Source organism: Hyla sarda, chromosome 5 (genome assembly GCF_029499605.1).
Source record: "Hyla sarda isolate aHylSar1 chromosome 5, aHylSar1.hap1, whole genome shotgun sequence".
NCBI lineage: Eukaryota > Metazoa > Chordata > Amphibia > Anura > Hylidae > Hyla > Hyla sarda.
In genome coordinates, this window is record NC_079193.1 from 7,431,927 (window position 1) to 7,453,945 (window position 22,019).

The 22,019-nt window shown below is 42.1% G+C and overlaps 1 protein-coding gene across 10 annotated transcripts in view; it reads left to right on the top strand.

Moving 5' to 3' along the window:
• The window catches only part of LOC130272842 (microtubule-associated protein 4-like), a 168,994-nt gene that overhangs the window by 94,289 nt on the left and 52,686 nt on the right, over nucleotides 1-22,019 (top strand). For all 10 annotated transcript variants that reach the window (XR_008843759.1, XR_008843762.1, XR_008843761.1 and 7 more), the window contains exons 5-10: nucleotides 2,774-2,869; nucleotides 9,920-10,009; nucleotides 10,254-10,346; nucleotides 10,619-10,750; nucleotides 14,675-14,788; nucleotides 20,071-21,483. Coding sequence is in view for 6 of the 10 variants with exons in the window: in XM_056518794.1 (XP_056374769.1) it covers nucleotides 2,774-2,869; nucleotides 9,920-10,009; nucleotides 10,254-10,346; nucleotides 10,619-10,750; nucleotides 14,675-14,788; nucleotides 20,071-21,483 (1,938 nt within the window). In the remaining 4 variants the exon portion in view is untranslated. The remainder of the gene's footprint in view (nucleotides 1-2,773; nucleotides 2,870-9,919; nucleotides 10,010-10,253; nucleotides 10,347-10,618; nucleotides 10,751-14,674; nucleotides 14,789-20,070; nucleotides 21,484-22,019) is intronic.

Genomic DNA, 22,019 nt, shown 5'->3' on the forward strand with positions numbered 1-22,019 from the left:
CGTGGGTGCCGCCACAGGGGACCACCGCGATCTCCCTGCTGCACCCGGCGTTCGTTTAGAGCGTCGGGTGCAGCGCCAGAGGCTAGTGATGTCACGACCATGCCCCCTCAATGAAAGTCTATGGGAGGGGGCGTGACTGCCGTGAGGGGCGTGGCCATGACATCACAAGCCTCCAGTGCAAGTTCGCTCCGGGTGTCTGGGGTGCTGCAGCCGAGATCGCGGGGGTCCCCAGCGCCGGGACCCCGTGATCTGACATCTTATCCCCTATTCTTCGGATAGATGGTAAGATGTCTAGGGGCGGAGTACCCCTTTAAAGCCTTCAAATCTTCATAAAATACCTTAATTGTTATTATGCAAATATCGCTCTAAGAAATGCACGAAAAGTGCGTCATAAAAATGCATTGAAATCTGGGCGAGCTCTGGCAACCTTTACTATATATCCAGTGATGAGACTCCACCCCCCTCTCTGCAAAGCCAAGAGGGTTCATGGGAAATGTAGGCAGCATTAAGAAATAATTTTACTGATAGAATTGCCATCAGTATTGCTGGACACTCCATGCCTGCCACATTAGCTAAAACAAGTAAGCACAAGGCATAGACAAGAACTTCTCTAATGGTCTATTCTGCACTGTATAAGTAAATGCCAGAGCAGATCCCTTCTCGTGTTATGTGCAGATGCTGAACCAGCAGGGGAAGCTGGGAGATGAAACTTTATTAGCTCTGAGAATGTAGGATATTTTAAGAAACTTTGTATACAGCTCTTGATGAACCTGTTGCAACTTTATTGCAACGTCATTGCAGAGCTGGCTGAAGTGAATTGCTTCTGATTCTATTCCCCTGTCCTTACCAATCCTCCCCCTTCCTTGTCCCACTTTTTTCCATTATTTTGGCACTTAAAAGTTTCCATCCTGCTGGGTGCAGACTCGGAAGTAACCAGCCATCAGTATCGCTCCATGTACTCGCTGCCTTAACTTTTTTATTTTTTATTTTCCTTGTTTTAGCTGTTTTTATTTTTTTAAAGTTCCCTTGTCATACAGAAAATGCTTCCACTTTAGTCTCCCCCTTGGTACTTAAGGCAGCGAGGCGTAAAATCTCTTCATTAAGAGACTCAGCTGAATGTAAATGGATGAGACCCCAGATAGCAGGCAGCGCTACTTACAGAATTTCCACCTCTTATATAACCGGAAAGTGCGCGGCGCTTCTGCTCTTCGGCAGAAAGTAGGTCATAGAGTTTGGGATGAGTTATGATCCACGTTCTTTTACGGTTCACGGTCTAATTATATGGAGGGGGGGGTCGGGCGGCCTGTGAGATGTCAATAGTCGCTGGAACCGAGCTTTATTCCAGTTAATCTGTGGGCCCGAGGTTTCTGCTTTGTCATCAGGAGAAGGATTTTACACTCTGGTAATAGGACCAGACACACAGGAGATGAACATAAACCCCAGCTATAGCTGAACCATACTAAATGCATTGATTTTGTTGTTTTCTCTTGGGTTTTGTGTTCAGCCTGAGCCTCCTGGTTCACGAATAACATATAGTCAAAGAAAATGTAGCCAGCTCACCGCATCGTAATGGATCAGTCGCCGGGCACTCGTTGATATTTTTTTAGGAAGCCAGGATGATGCCGAGCCATTTCCTCTGTGCAGATAAATAATGAAAAGAAGGGTGTATCCTGCTCCCAAAGAAAAAAATAGAAAAAAATAAGTCCAAAATGTATTGCTCCAGATTAAAAGCGTTAAAGAAAAACACCCAGTGAAGGTAAAACCCCTACGCCGACGTGTTTCGGACCATTGGGTCCTTAGTCATGGTTAAAGGGGTATTCCAGGAAAAAACTTTTTATATATATATCAACTGGCTCCAGAAAATTTAACAAATTTGTAAATGACTTCTATTAAAAAAATCTTAATCCTTTCAGTACTTATGAGCTTCTGAAGTTGAGTTGTTCTTTTCTAAGTGCTCTCTGATGACACTTGTCTCGGGAAACGCCCAGTTTAAAAGAGGTGCTATGGGGATTTTCTTCTAAACTGGGCGGTTCCCGAGACACATGTCATCAGAGAACACTTAGACAGAAAAAAAACTCAACTTCAGAAGCTCATAACTACTGAAAGGATTAAGATTTTTTTATAGAAGTAATTAACAAATTTGTTTAATTTTCTGGAGCCAGTTGATATATAAAAAAAATTTTTTTCCTGGATAACCCCTTTAAGACCCAGTTGGTCCGAAACGCGTCAGCGTAGGGATTTTACCTTCACTGGGTGTTTTTTTTTTTTTTTTTTTCTTTAACGCTTTTAATATGGATCAATACATTTTAGACTTAAATTTTTTTCTTTGGGAGCTGGATAACCTTCTTTTCATTATTCACGAATAACATTTCAGAGCTGCGGTTAATAATTACACCAGTGTTTCCCAACCAGGTTGCCGCCAGCTGTTGCAAAACTACCACTCCCAGCATGCCCGGATAGCCTAGCACCGCGTCTACTTCAGTGTAAGTCAGTGTTTCCCAACCAGGGTGCCTCCAGCTGTTGCAAAACTACAACTCCTAGCATGCCCGGACAGCCGTTGGCTGTCCGGGCATGCTGGGAGTTGTAGTTTGGCAACAGCGGGAGGCACCCAGGATGGAAAACACTGACTTACACTGAAGTAGACGCGGTGCTGGGTTGAAACCTGCACTGATCAGAAGGGAATGTTTTATTGCTCGTAGACAATTACATAGATAGATATAAGATTGTTTCACGTCCGTAACAATAACATCACTTTTTTGCTTTTTATTTCCAGATCCGTTCGGATCAACTCTCGATGAAGACGTCTTGGCGGATCATCTCCTCCCTCCACAAGTACAGATTTGTCCTGCCTTCACAGCGCAGCTTCCCGGTACGCTCTCCTAGCCTGGAGTCTATATATAACCATAGCTCAGCTGCACAGTAAGCCTGACAGCTCATTTATCATCTCCGTCACAGCGAGAGACCAGATGCTTGTCATAAATCAATGCCTAGCTGTTCCTGTGCTACATGCTTTTAATACTGGGGGTGCAACCGGCCTGATTGGGGGATTTTACTGGTACCACTTGTATCAGCCCCTAGAAAGGGTCGGTGCACAGCAAAGTACTCACCCCTTCCCTGGTAAGCATAGCATTGTCAATTTCTGTTTTGGTTGGTAAGTTTCTATTGATCTAATCCAGTGATTCTCCAACCTGTCTCTTCAGCTTCTGCAAAAAAAAACTCCCAGCATGCTGCTGTCAGGGCATGTAGGAAGTTGTAGTTTTGAAACAGCTGGAGAGCCACTTGTTGGATGTCACAGGTTCGGTCTGTTCCTAAGAAAGCTTGTATGCCAACATTACAGTAATTGTCACCCATCTTTCCTGGACGCTTGTTCATCACTTTGCTTTCCTAAAATCCTTTTATTACGGAGCTGAAGTTTTACTTTAAAGGGGCACTACCATGGAAACTTAATAAATAAATATATATATATATATATTAACTATATATATAAACGATATATATATATATATATAGTTAATATATATATATATATATATATATATAGTTAATATATATATATATATATATATATATATAGTTAATATATATATATATATATATATATATAGTTAATATATATATATATATATATATATATAGTTAATATATATATATATATATATATATATAGTTAATATATATATATATATATATATATATATAGTTAATATATATATATATATATATATATAGTTAATATATATATATATATAGTTAATATATATATATATATATATATATATATATAGTTAATATATATATATATATATATATATATATATAGTTAATATATATATATATATATATATATATATATATAGTTAATATATATATATATATATATATATATAGTTAATATATATATATATATATATATATAGTTAATATATATATATAGTTAATATATATATAATATATTATCTATATCAACTGGTGCCAGAAAGTTAAACAGATTTTGTAAATTACTTCTATTAAAAAATCTTAATCCTTCCAGTACTTATTAGCTGCTGAATACTACAGAGGAAATGGTTTTCTTTTTGGAACACAGAGCTCTCTGCTGACATCATAACCACAGTGCTCTCTGCTGACATCTCTGTCCATTTTAGGAACTGTCCAGAGCAGCATATGTTTGCTATGGGGATATTCTCCTACTCTAGACAGTTCTTAAAATGGACAGAGATGTCAGCAGAGAGCACGGTGTTCCAAAAAGAGAAAATAATTTCCTCTGTAGTATTTAGCAGCTAATAAGTACCGGAAGGATTAAGATTTTTTTTTTTTTTTATTGAAGTAATTTACAAATCTTTCTGGCACCAGTTGATTTAAAAAAAATAAAAAAAATAAAAAATATCTACGGGAGTACCTCTTTAATTCAGCCCAGTATGGAAAGTTGGGTGAGGGTCACTCTAATGGGATTGTCTGTGTTCTCTGTGACCTGAACGTAAATCATTAAGGGCGCGTTCACACTGAGTAATTCGAGAGGCATTTACTCGAGTAATTCCTCTTGAATTCTCCGCCTAGAAATAATTAACATCTGCTTTGCCATTGACTTCAATGTATTTTACTCTACACTGTTCACACGGCATAAATTCCGCTCGCACGAATTCCGTTCAGTTAGAAGAAAGAACATGTTCGCTCTTCTTGCGGAATATGCGAGCAGAAGTCCATTAAAGTCAGTGGTAAAAATGGTTCTGCTTGAAATAGTTTCCGCGCGAAAAAAATTAAGGGGAAACACCAATTGGTTGTAGTCCAGCAAAAAAATAAATAAAATAAACTTTCCTCCTATATTCTGCGCGGAAAATCTGCATTAATTCCGTGCGATATTCACGCAGAATTTTTTTTTAGTTCTGCAGTGGAATTTTTACGTGAGGATTCCTCTCTATTCCTCAATGTGAACGCACCCTAAAGGGGTACTCTTACATAAGGTAAAAAAGCATTAAAAAATGCCAACCTGTCTTTCCCGGTTTTAAAACAACGAAAACATTTTTTTTTTTTTGTTTTATTATTCAATTCTTACTACTTAGTTGGGCAGTTGCTCAGCACTGCAATTCCCAGAATGTGTTGCTTTCACTCAGCTGTTCATCACAGTCCCTCCACTCATAGTCTGCAGACACTCATTTCACAGCAGACTATTATCAGTGAGGGTGCAGCACCTGCTGTAATCATTCCCTGGCTGCTTCTCTGTCTGTGGCATTGTTCAGCACAAGGCAGTAAGCACATATCATTCTTTCCTATATGTCTCTGTGCACATATATGATGTAAGCTGGAGAGGCTGGTCAGAAGTAGCGCTATCACTCTGGGGGTTGGACTGGATCTCAGAGACAAGATACAGCCATGTTTCCGGAGATAGCAGTGGATGATGCATTGTGTTGGGCGAGAGGGAGGAGCAGGGGAGTTGCAGAGACAACCCTTCACTGACAAGACTACACAACTTCCTGTCAGGAGAGAGGGTGAAGGTAATGAGACAATCCCACACTGACACTGAGACACAAATCACGCAAAAACATTCTGAAGCCAGTACAATTGTTGATAACACTGTTAGTAAGTTATAGGTCTTGGGAGGATAGTGGTATTAAAATACAATTCTCTGAAAGCAGATTACCCATTTTAGGGTTAAGAATCTGCACTCATCTTATTAGGGAATGTGCACCTATTATGTATTAAAATCTGTGCTGCTTGTGCGAAGTTTTACACGGCGCAGCTTTTCAGATCCCAAATGATTGTTGATTGTGCAAACAGTTGGATGAATCAATCTGTTGAGTTGGGGACCCAGGGCGCAGAGTAGCCCAATTTTATTTTTTTTAGGCTAATCTATTACAAAATCAGCCACGTGTGTTGTCAAAATCTGCATCAGAAATTTAAAGGGGTAATCCAGAAAAAAACTCATAATTTTTTTATTTTCTATATCAACTGGCTCCAGAAAGTTAAACAGACTTGTAAATTACCTCTCTTGCAAAATCTTAATCCTTTCAGTACATATGAGCTGCTGAAGTAGAGTTGATGTTTTCTGCCTAAGTGCTCTCTGAGACCTGTCTCAGGAACTGTCCAGAGTAGAAGCAAATCCCCATAGCAAACCTCTTCTACTCTGTGCAGTTCCCGAGACAAGCAGAGATGTCAGCAGAGAGCACCGTTTCCAGAGAGAAAAGAACAACACTACTTCAGCAGCTGATAATAATTATTAGAAGAATTAAGAATTTTTTAATAGAAATAATTTACAAATCTCTTTAACTTTCTGGAGCCAGTTGATATAAAAATATAAAAAAAATAAATCCTGGAATACCCCTCTAAGTTTATACCTCAAATCTCTGCAGATGATTATTAGCCTCTTTTAAATCCATGTTAACAAGCCCTAAAAAGGCGTTTAAAGAAGGTCTATTGTATGTGGCGTCAATGACCTGGTTGGGTCAGAGCTGGTCCTGAGGACTTGGCCCCCAGTTTACAATAGAAACAGATGTCTACCAGTATGGCGAGGGTAGCTTAAAGGGCTACTCCAGCCCGAAGACATCTTATCCCCTATCCAAAGGATAGGGGATAAGATGTCTGATCGTGGGGATACCGCCGCTGGGGACCCCCGTGATATCTGTGCTGCACCCGGCATTCGTTTACATCACGCCCTGCTTGTGACATCACTGCCACGCCCCTCAATGCGAGTCTATGGGAGGGGGTGTGATGGCCGTCATGCCTCCTCCCATAGACTTGCATTTTGGTGGCGAGGCGTGACATCATAAGGGGGCGGAGTCGTGACATCACAATACTACGGCTCCGTGGTTGTGAGGCTTCAGACAAGGATCGATCATCGCTTCGTGCTGCATGAGAGATTGAGGGGGTCCCCAGCGGCAGGTCCCCCGCGATCAGACATCTTATCCCCTATCCTTTGTATATGAGATAAGAGGTCTTAGGGCAGGAGTACCCCTTTAACCCCTTAAGGACCAAGGGCGTACAGGTACGCCCTTGGTCCTGCTCTCCTGATATAACGCGGGGTTACACAGTAACCCCGCGTCATATCACGGCGGGCCCGGCGTCATAGTGAACCCGGGACCCGCCTCTAATAGCGCGCAGCGCTGATCGGCTAAAAGCGAAACTGAAAGTGGCCGGCTAGCTCAGTCGGGCTGTTCGGGAGAGCCGCGGCGAAATCGCGGCATCCCGAACAGCTTACAGGACAGCAGGAGGGCCCCTACCTGCCTCCTCGCTGTCCGATCGCCGAATGACTGCTCAGTGCCTGAGATCCAGACATGAGCAGTCATGCGGCAGAATCGTTGATCACTGGTTTCTTATGAGAAACCAGTGATCAATGATGATCAGTGTGTGCAGTGTTATAGGTCCCTATGGGATAACAATGATCAGTGTAAGATCAGTGTGTGCAGTGTTATAGGTCCCTATGGGAGCTATAACACTGCAAAAAAAAAGTGGAAAAAAAAAATGAATGAATATCATTTAACTCCTCCCCTATTAAAAGTTTGAATCACCCCCCTTTTCCAATAAAAAAAGTGTAAATAAAAATAAACATATATGGTATCACCGCGTGCGGAAATGTCCGAATTGTAAAAATATATCATTAATTAAACCGCTCCGTCAATGGCGTGCGTGCAAAAAAATTCCAAAGTCCAAAATAGTGCATGTTTGGTCACTTTTTATATCATTTAAAAATGAATAAAAAGTCAATCAATGCAATAAGTCCTATCAATGCAAAAATGGTACCGTTAAAAACTTCAGATTGCGGCGCAAAAAATGAGCCCTCATACCGCCCCATACACGGAAAAATAAAAAAGTTATAGGGGTCAGAGGATGACAATTTTAAACGTATTAATTTTCCTGCATGTAGTTATGATTTTTTTCCAGAAGTGCGACAAAATCAAACCTATATAAGTAGGGTATCATTTTAATCGTATGGACCTACAGAATAAAGATAAGGTGTCATTTTTACCGAAAAATGTACTACGTAGAAACAGAAGCCCCCAAAAGTTAAAAAAACTGTTTTTTTTTCAATTTTGTCGCACAATGATTTATTTTTCCGTTTCACCGTAGATTTTTGGGCAAAATGACTGACTTCATTACAAAGTAGAATTGGTGGCGCAAAAAATAAGCAATCATATGGATTTTTAGGTGCAAAATTGAAAGAGTTATGATTTTTTAAAGGCAAGGAGCGAAAAACGAAAATGCAAAAACGGAAAAAACCCCAGTCCTTAAGGGGTTAAAGTGGGTTATCAAGGCTTTCTAAATTCTTCAGAATGACTCATCATTACATTATTACAAAGCCTGCAGCACTCGCTCAAGTCAGATGCCTACATTTATTTGTAACGACTGGAACACCCCTTTAAGATGCGGCTTAACACGACTTCTCACGTCTTGACAGAAAAGAGCAACTCAAGGACTTCAGTGGCTGAGACTTCATGGTTTTCAGGCAGTGTATGTATTCACAGCTGGTCTCGGGAGAAGGGCTGTTAGGTTAAATCTCCATCAATTCTCACCCCCTACCATGTAATTGGGCTAAAAGGATGACAGATCCATTTTGTTGTGTGAACATAGCACATAAAGTCCTGACCAAGGATTCTGTGGATGAGAGGGTCGTCTTCTGCTCAGTCACTTGTCAATGTTGGGAGATGCTGACTAGTGGTTTTCAATGGGATACAGTAATAGGAAAGGAAGAAATGTTACCATCCCCCATCACCATTTTAAATAGTATTAACTTTTACTGATCTTGAGTTATATCCTGTATTATACTCCAGAGCTGTACTCACTATTCTGCTGGTGAGGTCACTGTGTACATACATTACATTACTTATCCTGTACTGATCCTGAGTTATATCCTGTATTATACTCCAGAGCTGTACTCACTATTCTGCTGGTGAGGTCACTGTGTACATACATTACATTACTTATCCTGTACTGATCCTGAGTTATATCTTGTATTATACTCCAGAGCTGTACTCACTATTCTGCTGGTGAGGTCACTGTGTACATACATTACATTACTTATCCTGTACTGATCCTGAGTTATATCCTGTATTATACTCCCAGAGCTGTACTCATCACTATTCTGCTGGTGAGGTCACTGTGTACATACATTACATTACTTATCCTGTACTGATCCTGAGTTATATCCTGTATTATACTCCAGAGCTGTACTCACTATTCTGCTGGTGAGATCACTGTGTACATACATTACATTACTTATCCTGTACTGATCCTGAGTTATATCCTGTATTATACTCCAGAGCTGTACTCGCTATTCTGCTGGTGAGGTCACTGTGTACATACATTACATTACTTATCCTGTACTGATCCTGAGTTATATCCTGTATTATACTCCAGAGCTGTACTCACTATTCTGCTGGTGAGGTCACTGTGTGCATACATTACATTACTTATCCTGTACTGATCCTGAGTTATATCCTGTATTATATTCCAGAGCTGTACTCACTATTCTGCTGGTGAGGTCACTGTGTACATACATTACATTACTTATCCTGTACTGATCCTGAGTTATATCCTGTATTATACTCCAGAGCTGCACTCACTATTCTGCTGGTGAGGTCACTGTGTACATACATTACATTACTTATCCTGTACTGATCCTGAGTTATATCCTGTATTATACTCCAGAGCTGTACTCACTATTCTGCTGGTGAGGTCACTGTATACATACATTACATTACTTATCCTATACTGATCCTGAGTTATATCCTGTATTATACTCCAGAGCTGTACTCACTATTCTGCTGGTGAGGTCACTGTGTGCATACATTACATTACTTATCCTGTACTGACCCGAAGTTATCTAGTATTATGAAAGTTTAGAAAACGTTTCTATTTTCTGTTTCTTCTTAACCACACAACACGGTTTCTTTCTATCTGGTGTTAACCCTTTGTATTTTGTATTTTGCAGAGCACTTTGATGACGGATGGATAAGTGATTCCTACTCTAAATCTGTGGACACTGAAACACGGAGCGCAGATGCCTCGGAGAAAGCAACAGGTAAGGCTGAGACGCAGCAGGCGATGGGCACTCTGACTTGTTGTGATCGTAGTTTAGTCTTTAGTTTTTATCTCTTTGTAGATGGAATTGTTTTGCTTTGAAAACCCAAAAGAAGAATGTGGTTTCTAATTGAGACCCAACATTTATTAGCCAGAACATAGAGCAGCTTTCTTTTCTTCTGATCCGTACAATACAGCTCCCCCCCCCCCTAGTGTTAACCCTTGTATGTTATTTATTTTTGTAGAACTCGCCTTTGATGAGGGATGGATGACCGATTCTTGCTCTAAATCTGGAGCCACCGACACGCAGAGTGCAGACGCCTCAGAGAAAACAACCGGTAAGGCTGAGAGGTGGCTCCAAGATTAAAAAGTGCTGTATATATCTCTGCCTTTTGCCTTTGAGGACCAGACACATCTTTACCTTCCATTGATCTCAATAGGAGCTGTGTAGTTATTCTCTCCTGCAGAGAAATTAGGGGCCTTCTTTTCAGGCTCTTCCATAGTTTATTGCTAATCATTGAGGGTCCCAGCTATAAAACATTCTGATCAGATTGTTGGCTTTAGGCAGCATCCATTCATCGATGACATTGCGACTTCTCTTTGTTTATAGCCACTTTTGGAGAAACTCCAAGCGATGATTCCACAAATACGCCATTTCAAGTTTCCCAGAGCGATTCTACGTCAAATATATGGCAACCAACAGCAGCGGAGCAGTTTGCGCTTGGTTCCAACAATGGACAAGGTGAGAGCAGGACAGGGAGAAGCTGCAAAAGGGGTCAAGAAAATAGTCATTAAAGGGGTATTCCAGGGAAAACCTTTTTATATATAATATATATATATATAATAAATAAACAACTGGCTCCAGAAAGTTAAACAGATTTGTAAATTACTTCTATTAAAAAATCTTAATCCTTGCAAGAATTATCAGCTGCTGAAGTTGAGTTGTTGTTTTCTGTCTGGCAACAGTGCTCTCTGCTGACATCTCTGGTTGTCTCGGGAACTGCACAGAGTAGAAGAGGTTTTCTATGGGGATTTGCTTCTACTCTGGACAGTTCCCGAGACAGGTGTCATCAAAAAGAACTCAACTTTAGCAGAGCAGAAGTACTGAAAGGATTAAGATTTTTTTATTTTATAGAAATACTCTACAAATCTGTTTAACTCTCTGGATCCAGTTGATATATAAAAAAAAGTTTTTCCTGGAATACCCCTTTTAAGAGGTTAACTTTTAGGTTGACATTTTAGGACTATGGATACGCCTTTTTACGACATTTGGTCATTGAATATACAGTGGGCTCATTACATAGCAGTTTAGAGTACCTGTCATGATCTTGTTAAATGTTATAAATCCCCCCCCCCCCCCCTCCCCCCGGTTGACTGGCCCATCAGAAACCACCCCCTGCCTTTTTTTATTTTTATTTATTTAGATATTTTTTTAGTGTTCTACCTTGATTATTCTCTATTATCTTCAGTCTCAAACCATTTTTAATTAAATTTTTTTTACTTATTTTTTTTTTTAAGTAGTAAAACCTAGTAAATATAAATTGTGTATTGCTGTAATCGTATTGACCTTCATAATAAATTACTATAAATTTCGTACCCTGGAGCAGATGGCAAACAAAATGAAATACAGACCTAATTTTTTATTTTATTTTGTTCTTTCGGTAACACTTTATTCAATACCAATAGTAGCATAAAGATGTTAGTCTAGACCAGTGGTCTTCAAACCTGCGGACCTCCAGATGTTGCAAAACTACAACTTCCAGCATGCCTGGACAGCCGTAGGCTGTCCGGGCATGCTGGGAGTTGTAGTTTTGCAACATCTGGAGGTCCGCAGGTTTGAAGACCACTGGTCTAGAGACTATTCCAACACGGTCTTCAGTCTGCACATTAAATGGTACACCCCAAAATGTAGCATCAGACTGAAGAGTGGAAGTGTTGGAATGGTCTTTAGATTAGAACATCTTTGTTATGGTTATCGGTCTTAAGATTAGGACATTGTTGTTATTTATTATTATTAATAAAATAATAATAATTTTGATAATGATAATAATTAGATTTTTATAATTTTAATGATAATAATTGTATTAATACTTTTATTCTTAATTTCTATTAATTTTTTTATTAACATAATTATTATAAATTAAATTATTAATACAATTAATATTTATTATTATTTGAGCATTTTTCATTGAAGAAAAAAATCTTAAGTAAACTAATAGAAAACAAGGGAAAATGAAAAAGGAAGAACCAGTTAAGGTCTGTAAGTTCCCTTGTTTAGAATTTTATACATGTTTGCCATCTGCTCGATTGTATACATTTTGTAAGATGTTGTCCAGAGCAGATAAAGCTCTGAAGGTGGAGTTGGTTAAGTTAATTAGCTAATTAACAGGTAACATGACGGGTGCAGAATTGGGTAATGCTAAACTGCAGAATAAAGAGAACCATAAGAATTTGATGCAAAGTGAATGGCACAAAGACTAAATCACTTATAGAGTTAGTATTAGTAGTAGAATATTGGTCCCACAAAAACAAGCCCTTCAATTGCCCTGGAGATAGGAAAATAATACAGGATATAACTCAGGTTCAGTACAGGATAAGTAATGTAATGTGTGTACACAGTGATCTCACCAGCAGAATAGTGAGTACAGCTCTGGAGTATAATACAGGATATAACTCAGGATCAGTACAGGATAAGTAATGTAATGTATGTACACAGTGATCTCACCAGCAGAATAGTGGGTACAGCTCTGGAGTATAATACAGGATATAACTCGGGATCAGTACAGGATAAGTAATGTAATGTATATACACAGTGACCTCACCAGCAGAATAGTGAGTGCAGCTCTGGGGTATAATACAGGATATAACTCAGGATCAGTACAGGATAAGTAATGTAATGTATGTACACAGTGACCTCACCAGCAGAATGGTGAGTGCAGCTCTGGAGTATAATACAGGATATAACTCGGGATCAGTACAGGATCAGTAATGTAATGTATGTACACAGTGACCTCACCAGTAGAATAGTGAGTGCAGCTCTGGAGTATAATACAGGATATAACACAGGATCAGTACAGGATAAGTAATATAATGTATGTACACAGTGACCTCACCAGCAGAATAGTGAGTACAGCTCTGGAGTATAATACAGGATATAACACAGGATCAGTACAGGATAAGTAATGTAATGTATGTACACAGTGACCTCACCAGCAGAATAGTGAGTACAGCTCTGGAGTATAATACAGGATATAACATAGGATCAGTACAGGATAAGTAATGTAATGTATGTACACAGTGACCTCACCAGCAGAATAGTGAGTACAGCTCTGGAGTATAATACAGGATATAACTCAGGATCAGTACAGGATAAGTAATGTAATGTATGTACACAGTGACCTCACCAGCAGAATGGTGAGTGCAGCTCTGGAGTATAATACAGGATATAACTCGGGATCAGTAATGTAATGTATGTACACAGTGACCTCACCAGTAGAATAGTGAGTGCAGCTCTGGAGTATAATACAGGATATAACACAGGATCAGTACAGGATAAGTAATATAATGTATGTACACAGTGACCTCACCAGCAGAATAGTGAGTACAGCTCTGGAGTATAATACAGGATATAACACAGGATCAGTACAGGATAAGTAATGTATGTACACAGTGACCTCACCAGCAGAATAGTGAGTACAGCTCTGGAGTATAATACAGGATATAACTCAGGATCAGTACAGGATAAGTAATGTAATGTATGTACACAGTGACCTCACCAGCAGAATAGTGAGTACAGCTCTGGAGTATAATACAGGCTGTAACTTAAGTATTTGTTGTCACATACCTTTTATACTAGTTACAGAGAGAATTAGAGATCTTTGAGTAAAATCCATTTTCCTAAGGTCCTGCGGTTCTAAGACTTGTGTAAGTGACCTAAAGTGACCTTTGTAAAATATCCTTTGCTGCAGTCTCTGGGTGTGCAGTCTCTTGATGTACTAGGGGAGCCCTAACAGCTAAAGTATATTAGCACATGTCTTCTCAGAACGTCTTCCCCCTATGTGATAAGCGTGGTCAGCTTCTATTTCGATCCACTTCTTATATGATGGGGGTCTGCTGGATATTGGCAGTGAGCAGGTCTGGGCATTAGGAGTCGGATCCCGTGTAACTTTCCTAGTTTCAGACATAGTGATCGTTCTTTCGGCGCCTTGTCATGCGTAGTCTATAGTTCGCCCCGTGCAGCTGTCCCTCAGCCTCATTCACTTTTAATCAGCGGACGCCTCGTGTCCCTGCTGCCCCTCAGGATTGCTGAGGAAGCTCGCTCTAATTTGCCAGAAGCCGCTCTTTTTCGCCTGTCTGAAGACTGAAGTGCTGACTCACACGTCAGGATAGAACTTTTCTTTCTCTGAACTGGTTTCTTAGGAAAAGTTTGGGTGTCTGGATTCTCATTGTGTTGTAATCTCAGCTCCCGATGACTGACAGGGCACCAGCTGGCCCCGGAGTGGTGTAGGATTTCTGCAGTGGAGGACTCAATTTTTCGTTATTTTTTTCTTTCTTTTCCTTTTCTTCCGTTGATGGTGGGTTATTCCGAGACTTGTAGTCTTCATCCAGCAGAGAGCAACCCAGATCTAGGAAAGTGGTGGTGATTTTACTTTTATTTGCATTTCAGAAAATGAAGAAAACCAGCTAAAACCTGATGAGTCTTCATTTGATGCCTCTTTTTCCAAAGAAAGTCAACTTCTCCCTGGATTGGGAGGTCCTTACCCCGTACAACCTGACAGGGGTAAGTGCTTACTCCATGTGTTGCTATGTAAGTGCACCATGCCTCTCTTCAGAGCAATGTTTTCCAACCAGGATGTTGCCAGCTGTTGAAAAACTACAACTCCCAGCAGCCTTTGGCTGTCCGGGCATGCTGGGAGTTGTAGTTTTGCAACAGTTGGAGGCCCCCTGGTTAGGCAGTACTGCTCTACTGCATTTGTTTATACTAATACTGATGTCTTTACATTCCTTACTGTATGTGAACAGTCAGACTCTGATGGCTGTTGGTATTATTTTATTTTGTTTAAAAAAAGGGAAAAAAAATTGTATGTGTGTATGTATATATAATATATATTACACACACATACTGCTAAAAAAAAATTAAAGGAACACTAAGATAACACATCCTAGATCTGAATGAATGAACTAATTGTATGAAATACTTTGGTCTTTACATAGTCTTTAAATCAAATGTATGAACCCATGGAGGTCTGGATATGGAGTCACACTCAAAATCACAGTGGAAAACCCCACTACAGGCTGATCCAACTTTATGTAATGTCCTTAATACAAGTCCCAATGAGGCTCAGTAGTGTGTGTGGCCTCCACGTGCCCGTATGACCTCCCTACAACGCCTGGGCATGCTCCTGATGAGGTGGAGGATGGTCTCCTGAGGGATGTCCTCCCAGACCTGGACTAAAGCATTCGCCAACTCCTGGGCAGTCTGTGGTGGATGGAGCGAGACATCCCAGATGTGCTCAATCGGATTCAGGGGAACGGGCGGCCAGTCCATAGCATCAATGCCTTCCTCTTGTAGGAACTGCTGACACACTCCAGCCACATGAGGTCTAGCATTGTCTTGTATTAGGAGGAACCCAGGACCAACCGCACCAGCATATGGTTTCACAAGGGGTCTGAGGTTCTCATCTCTGTACCTAACGGCAGTCAGGCTACCTCTGGCAAGCACATGGAGGGCTGTGCGGCCCCCCCCCCCCCCCCCATAGAAATGCCACCCCACACCATTACTGATCCACCGCCAAACCGGTCATGCTGGAGGATGTTGCAGGCAGCAGAACGTTCTCCATGGTGTCTCCAGACTCTGTCACGTCTGTCACATGTGCTCAGTGTGAACCTGCTTTCATCTGTGAAGAGCACAGGGCACCAGTGGTGAATTTGACAATCTTGATGTTCTCTGGTAAATGCCAAACGTCCTGCACGGTGTTGGGCTGTAAGCACAACCCCCACCTGTGGACGTCGGGCCCTCATACCACCCTCATGAAGTCTGTTTGTGACCGTTTGAGTGGACACATACACATTTGTGTCCTGCTGGAGGTCATTTTGCAGGGCTCTGGCAGTGCTCCTCCTGCTCCTCCTTGCACAAAGGCGGAGGTAGCGGTCCTGCTGCTGAGTTGTTGCCTCCTACGGCCTCCTCCATGTCTCCTGATGTACTGGCCTGTCTCCTGGTAGCGCCTCCATGCTCTGGACACTACGCTGACAGACACAGCAAACCTTATTGCCACAGCTCGCATTGATGTGCCATATAGATAGATATTATAAATAAATTAGTGTGTGTGTGTGTGTATATAGATAGATAAATACACATCAGTCTTGCTTATGGATGGGCTGCCTCTTTAACTCTCTAGTGACTGGCATCTTGTGGGCCTTGGTGACCAAGCAGTTTTTTCATTCTCTTTTCAAAGGCCTCAATGTTTGTCTATGTAGTCGTAGCAGGAATTTTTCTTTGTAGGGCAGTTTGTAGGCGTTTTGTATTTTTATTTATCTTTAATTATTTTTAGCGTAAGTTTTTGGGGAATAGAAGGTAGTGTAGATTTTATAGGGGTTCATCATTACATTATTAACTATAAGAAATAGAGGACTATTTTATTTTTTTTTCTTTTCTGGTTCAATGGATTTACAGAGATTACAATTTTACTTTTTTAATTTTTTAAATTTTTTAATGTACAGCAGACTGATTGCCAGAACCCTGTGATCATCTTCTTAGTGCTGCTGTTTTCCTCCTATGCACGGATAAGCGATCAGACACTTATCCTCTATCCTGTGGACAGGGGATAAGTTAAATATCGGAGTTCCTATTTAATAACTCTTTTCCACCTGTTGCTGGGTTAGGGAGAGAGAGAGAGATATAAATATGATATATAAATACATATAAAATAGAGTATATTATGATAGGCACCGGCCTATAACACGCACCCTCATTTTACCAAGGATATTTGGGTAAAAGTTTTTTACCCAAATATCCATGGTAAAATGAGGGTGCGTGTGTGCGCGTGTATACCCCGATACACCCCCAGGAAAGGCAGGGGGAGAGAGGCCGTCGCTGCCTGCTTCTCTCCCCCTGCCTTTCCTGGGGTCTAGAGCCCTGCAGCCGGCCCTTCTCTCCCCCTGGTTATCGGCGCCGCTGCCCGTTCTGTCCCCCTGACTATCGGCGCCCCATTGCCGGCGCCGACAGCCAGGGGGAGAGAAGGGGAAGCGGCACCCATTGCCGGTGCCGCTGCCCCGTTGCCTCCCCCCATCCCCGGTGGCATAATTACCTGATGCCGGGGTCGGGTCCGCGCTGCTGCAGGCCTCCGGCGTGCGTCCCCTTCGTCGTTGCTATGCACGGCGCGGCGCATGACGTCATGCGCCGCGCCGTGCAGCACATAGCAACGACACAGGGGACGCACGCCGGAGGCCTGCAGCAGCGCGGGCCCGACCCCGGCATCAGGTAATTATGCCACCGGGGATGGGGGGAGGCAACGGGGCAGCGGCACCAATAGTCAGGGGGACAGAACGGGCAGCGGTGCCGATAGCCAGGGGGAGAGAAGGGCCGGCAGCAGGGCTCTAGACCCCAGGAAAGGCAGGGGGAGAGAAGCGGGCAGCGACGGCCTCTCTCCCCTTGCCTTTCCTGGGGGTGTATCGGCGTATAACACGCAAATAGATTTTAGGCTAAAAATTTTAGCCTAAAAAGTGCGTGTTATACGCCAATAAATACGGTATATATATATAATTTCTTTATCTCCCTGACAAATGAATAAGGCCATTTTTGGGGCTTAGGCTGTCATGGGATGCCAGTGACACCCCACAGTGACATATCACGAGGCCGATAAGGTGGCAGTGGGACTCCCCTCAGTCTTATTCCACATTGCTATTCAAAGATTCTTGCTCAATCTTTATCTTTTTATTTATGCATCAAATAGTATACATGTATACTATGCTGTTTGATGGATAAAGATTGAGCAAGAATCTTTGAGTGCCGGACCCTTCTTTCAATACATTTGGATTTCTTACTGGCCCATGGGCACCAATGTCTAGTGCAGTGCCGACCTCTACTTGACCTCATTATTCCACTTTGATGTCAGTCTCTATTTAAGTGGCATGTAAGAAGTTAAATGGCTAGGATCAGAGACTTCCATGCACCTGTTACACCTTGCACAAGTCGCCCAATGCAGGGATATTCCTGCAATGCTATCTAAGGGTAGGGTTACATGTAGTGTATTTTGCTGCATATTTTTCTACCCATTGAAGTCAAAATCGACACATGTGACCCTACCCTAGAGGTGTATATTTGGTTACTAAGGGATAAGGACTAGATTACGCTTTCATAAGTAGCAGTAGGCACTTTTTTCCTATACAGTAAACATCTCTTCACCAATTTGATTGTGTATATTGACATATGGGGAGGGCAGTTGTAGCTGCTGTTAATTATCAGAGCTTAACTTTACAAAGAGGTTTATAAGGGGCTTTAGATGTTGTATAAAATACCGTATTTTTCACCGTATAAGACACACTTTTTCTTCCCCAAGAAGAGGGGGAAAAAGTCTGTGCGTCTTATACGGCGAATACACCCCTTTCGCGGCGGTCCCTGCGGCCATCAATGGCCGGGACCCGCGGCTAATACAGGACATCACGGTGATGCCCTGTATTAACCCCCTCAGACGCGAGGATCAAAGCTGACCGCCGCGTCTGAAGGGAAAGTGACACTAACCCGGCTGTTCAGTTGGGCTGTTCGGGACCGCCACGATTTCACCGCGGCGGTCCCAAACAGCCCGACTGAATAGCCGGGTTAGTGCTTACAGGACACAGAGAGGGACCTTGCCTGCCTCCTCGGTGTCTTCTCCGTTCAGGGATCCCCTGTATGGCCGGCGCTCTCCTTCCTCGTCGTCGCGTACGCACATCAGCGTGCGTAACGACGTGATGGCGGCGACGGAGAGCGAGGATACCCGGCCGGCAGCAGAGACGTTCCAGAGCGACGGGGACGCGGCGAAAGCAATGGAGCGACATCCAGGGCAGCGTTGACGGGTCCGGAGCGGCGGGGACACGTGAGTATTACCTCCTATGCAGTGGTCTTCAGCCTGCGGACCTCCAGATGTTGCAAAACTACAACTCCCAGCATGCCCGGACAGCCAACGGCTGTCCGGGCATGCTGGGAGTTGTAGTTTTGCAACATCTGGAGGTCCTCAGGTTGAAGACCACTATTGGGTTCAAAATCTTTATTTTTTTAGATTTTGCACCTATAAATTGGGTGCGTCTTATACGCCGGTGCGTCCTATAGGGCGAAAAATACGGTAGATTCTTCTGTTTTTGTATCTTCTGTTTAGTAAACATTGTCATGCAGCATCTTTCTAGCTTTGCAGCCATCTTTGCATAAACAGTCAACCTGGGGAAACGTCTGTAATCTACATCTGTATGAATTAGATATAAATCAGGCTATGCTGTTAATAATCTTATTCCCTTGTGTATGACATAATCTTTCCTCTGCTCGGAGCCCTCGTTGTCTCGTTGACGCGCTTTGGCCTGCAGCGACACATTTTGCATTTGCTCCCTGAGGCAGCTTAGCTATGGTCAAGCACTTCTTCAGAATGCCATTGACTATTTTATCCCATCACTCCTAGTTTTCTGTTACCTATTTATTTTTAATTACTATTATTATTATTATTATTGGTGGTGGTTTATTATTATTCATTTAAATAATAAAAATATTTAATTTTTTTTATTAATTTATTTGTCAAATTCAATTAAAGTAAATAAAATAAGATCAATTACAGCAGAGTCTGGTTGTTCATATACACAAGCTGTAATGTAAAGACATCAGTATCAGGTACAAATGCAGTAAAGCAATGTTTTCCAACAAAGGTGCCTCCAGCTGTTTCGCAACTACAACCCCCAGCATTCTGGGAGTTGTAATTTTGCAACAGCTGGAGGCACCTGGGTTGGAAAGTACGGCAGTAGAGAAAGGCACATAACAGGAGCGATATGGGTATCTCAGCCTACCTGCTTAATGTCATTTTTACTTTTTTTTTATTCCAGAAGAACCTGATCGCTACAATCATGATTTGACTTCTTTAACCTCTACCTCCTTCGAGAACCCCGAATTAGCTACTGAAAATTATGCGGGTGGAAGTCTCGACAACTCCTCTGTTGCCGAACGTAGTCAGGACGAAACGGCCTGCATTTATCAGTCTGTGGAAAGTGAACAACTACAAAAAGATTTTGATACAGAGCAGGTGATTCCCACTTCTCAGACCAGCATTGAGCCCCCTCAATCCCCTGGAGCTCCAGTTTCTACAGAACCACCACTTTCGCCTTTTGAATTGATTCAGGAAGATTCCATTTTGTCCTCTGTGAACCAGTTTCCTGTAGAGATCCAGGCAGAAACTTTTAGTGCATTGGTCCAGGAAGAAGAAAGTCCTGTCTCCTTAGCTGCTTTAGACCAGAAAACAGAGTCTCCAGCCTCCCCTGCTAAGTTGGTCCAGGAAGAAGAGGTTCCAGCTTCCCCTGTTGCACAGGTTCAGCAACCAGAGGTTCCAGCTGCCCTTGATTCTTTAGTTACGGAACTTGAGGTTCCAGCTTCCCATGTTGCTTTGGTTGAGGAAGCGAAGGATCCAGCCTCCCTTGTAAAAGTAGTCCAGGAAGCAGAGCCTGCTGCTTTCATTGATGAAGTAGAGGTTCCTGCATCCCCTGCTTCATTGGTTCAGGAAGCAGAGGCTCCAGCCTCTCCCATTGCTTTGATCCAGGAAGCAGAGGCTCCAGCCTCCCCTATTGATCTGATCCAGGAAGGAGAAGCTTCAGCCTCCCCCATTGATCTGATCCAGGAAGCCAAGTTTGCAGCTTCCCCCATTGATTTGATCCAGGAAGCAGGGGCTTCAGCCTCCCCCATTGATTTGATCCAGGAAGCAGGGGCTTCAGCCTCCCCCATTGATCTGATCCAGGAAGCAGAGGCTTCAGCCTCCCCCATTGATTTGATCCAGGAAGCCAAGTTTGCAGCTTCCCCCATTGATCTGATCCAGGAAGCAGACACTTCAGCCTCCCACATTGATTTGATCCAGGAAGCAGGGGCTTCAGCCCCCCCCATCGATTTGATCCAGGAAGCAGAGGCTTCAGCCTCCCCCATTGATTTGATCCAGGAAGCAGAGGCTTCAGCCTCCTCTGTTGCTGTTCTTCAGGTAACAGACCTTCCATCCACCCTTGATGCAGTAGGCCAGGAAGCAGATGCTGAGGCCTCCACTGTTGCTCTAGCTCAGGACAAAGAGGTTCCGGCCTCTTTTGAGACCATAAACCAGGAAATGGAGAATCTTGTTCCGCAAAAATCCTCTTTGACCTCACCTGCCCCCCTGATCCCAGCAGAGGAATTAACCTCCATTGTTACAGTAGGAATCCAACCACCTGAACAGCGGGAAACACCTCTTGGAGGAGATGATCTTCAGCTTCCTGAAGACCAAGGTAAGAGAATAAGATAAGTGTTAACCTATATAGAACGGCTATATTCAGTATGTCTACAGTTTTGATTTTATTTTAAGGTTGATATGGCTTTTTGTGTCCTTCTGGATGCTGTAGAATTTCTCAATGTATTTCCAGATTTTTCTTGACAGCGACATTTCCTCTGTGTATTGGAGGATCAGAAATATTTGTAATCTTATTTAATATTCACATACAACCTGGTTATTTGCTGATTTCTGGATTATTTTATGCACCCTTTAGGCTTTTGTACTCTATCATTTCCAGAAGCCGTAAAAGGAAAGCGTTCAGACTCCCAGGATTTCCTCTAGCTCTAAGGGGGTCCACACACAGCAAAATTTTATATAGCCTTTAACTAAATCAGTATTCTACATAGTTGTTTAATGTAAATCTGGAATAATTTAGGGATAAAAAATACCTTAACTATTCCTACCTGTTATATCTACAGTGCACCTAAAGAAAAACACTTGCAAAACAGGTGTTCAACTGCCAAGCAGAGCGAAAACTGCTCTAGCACCCGT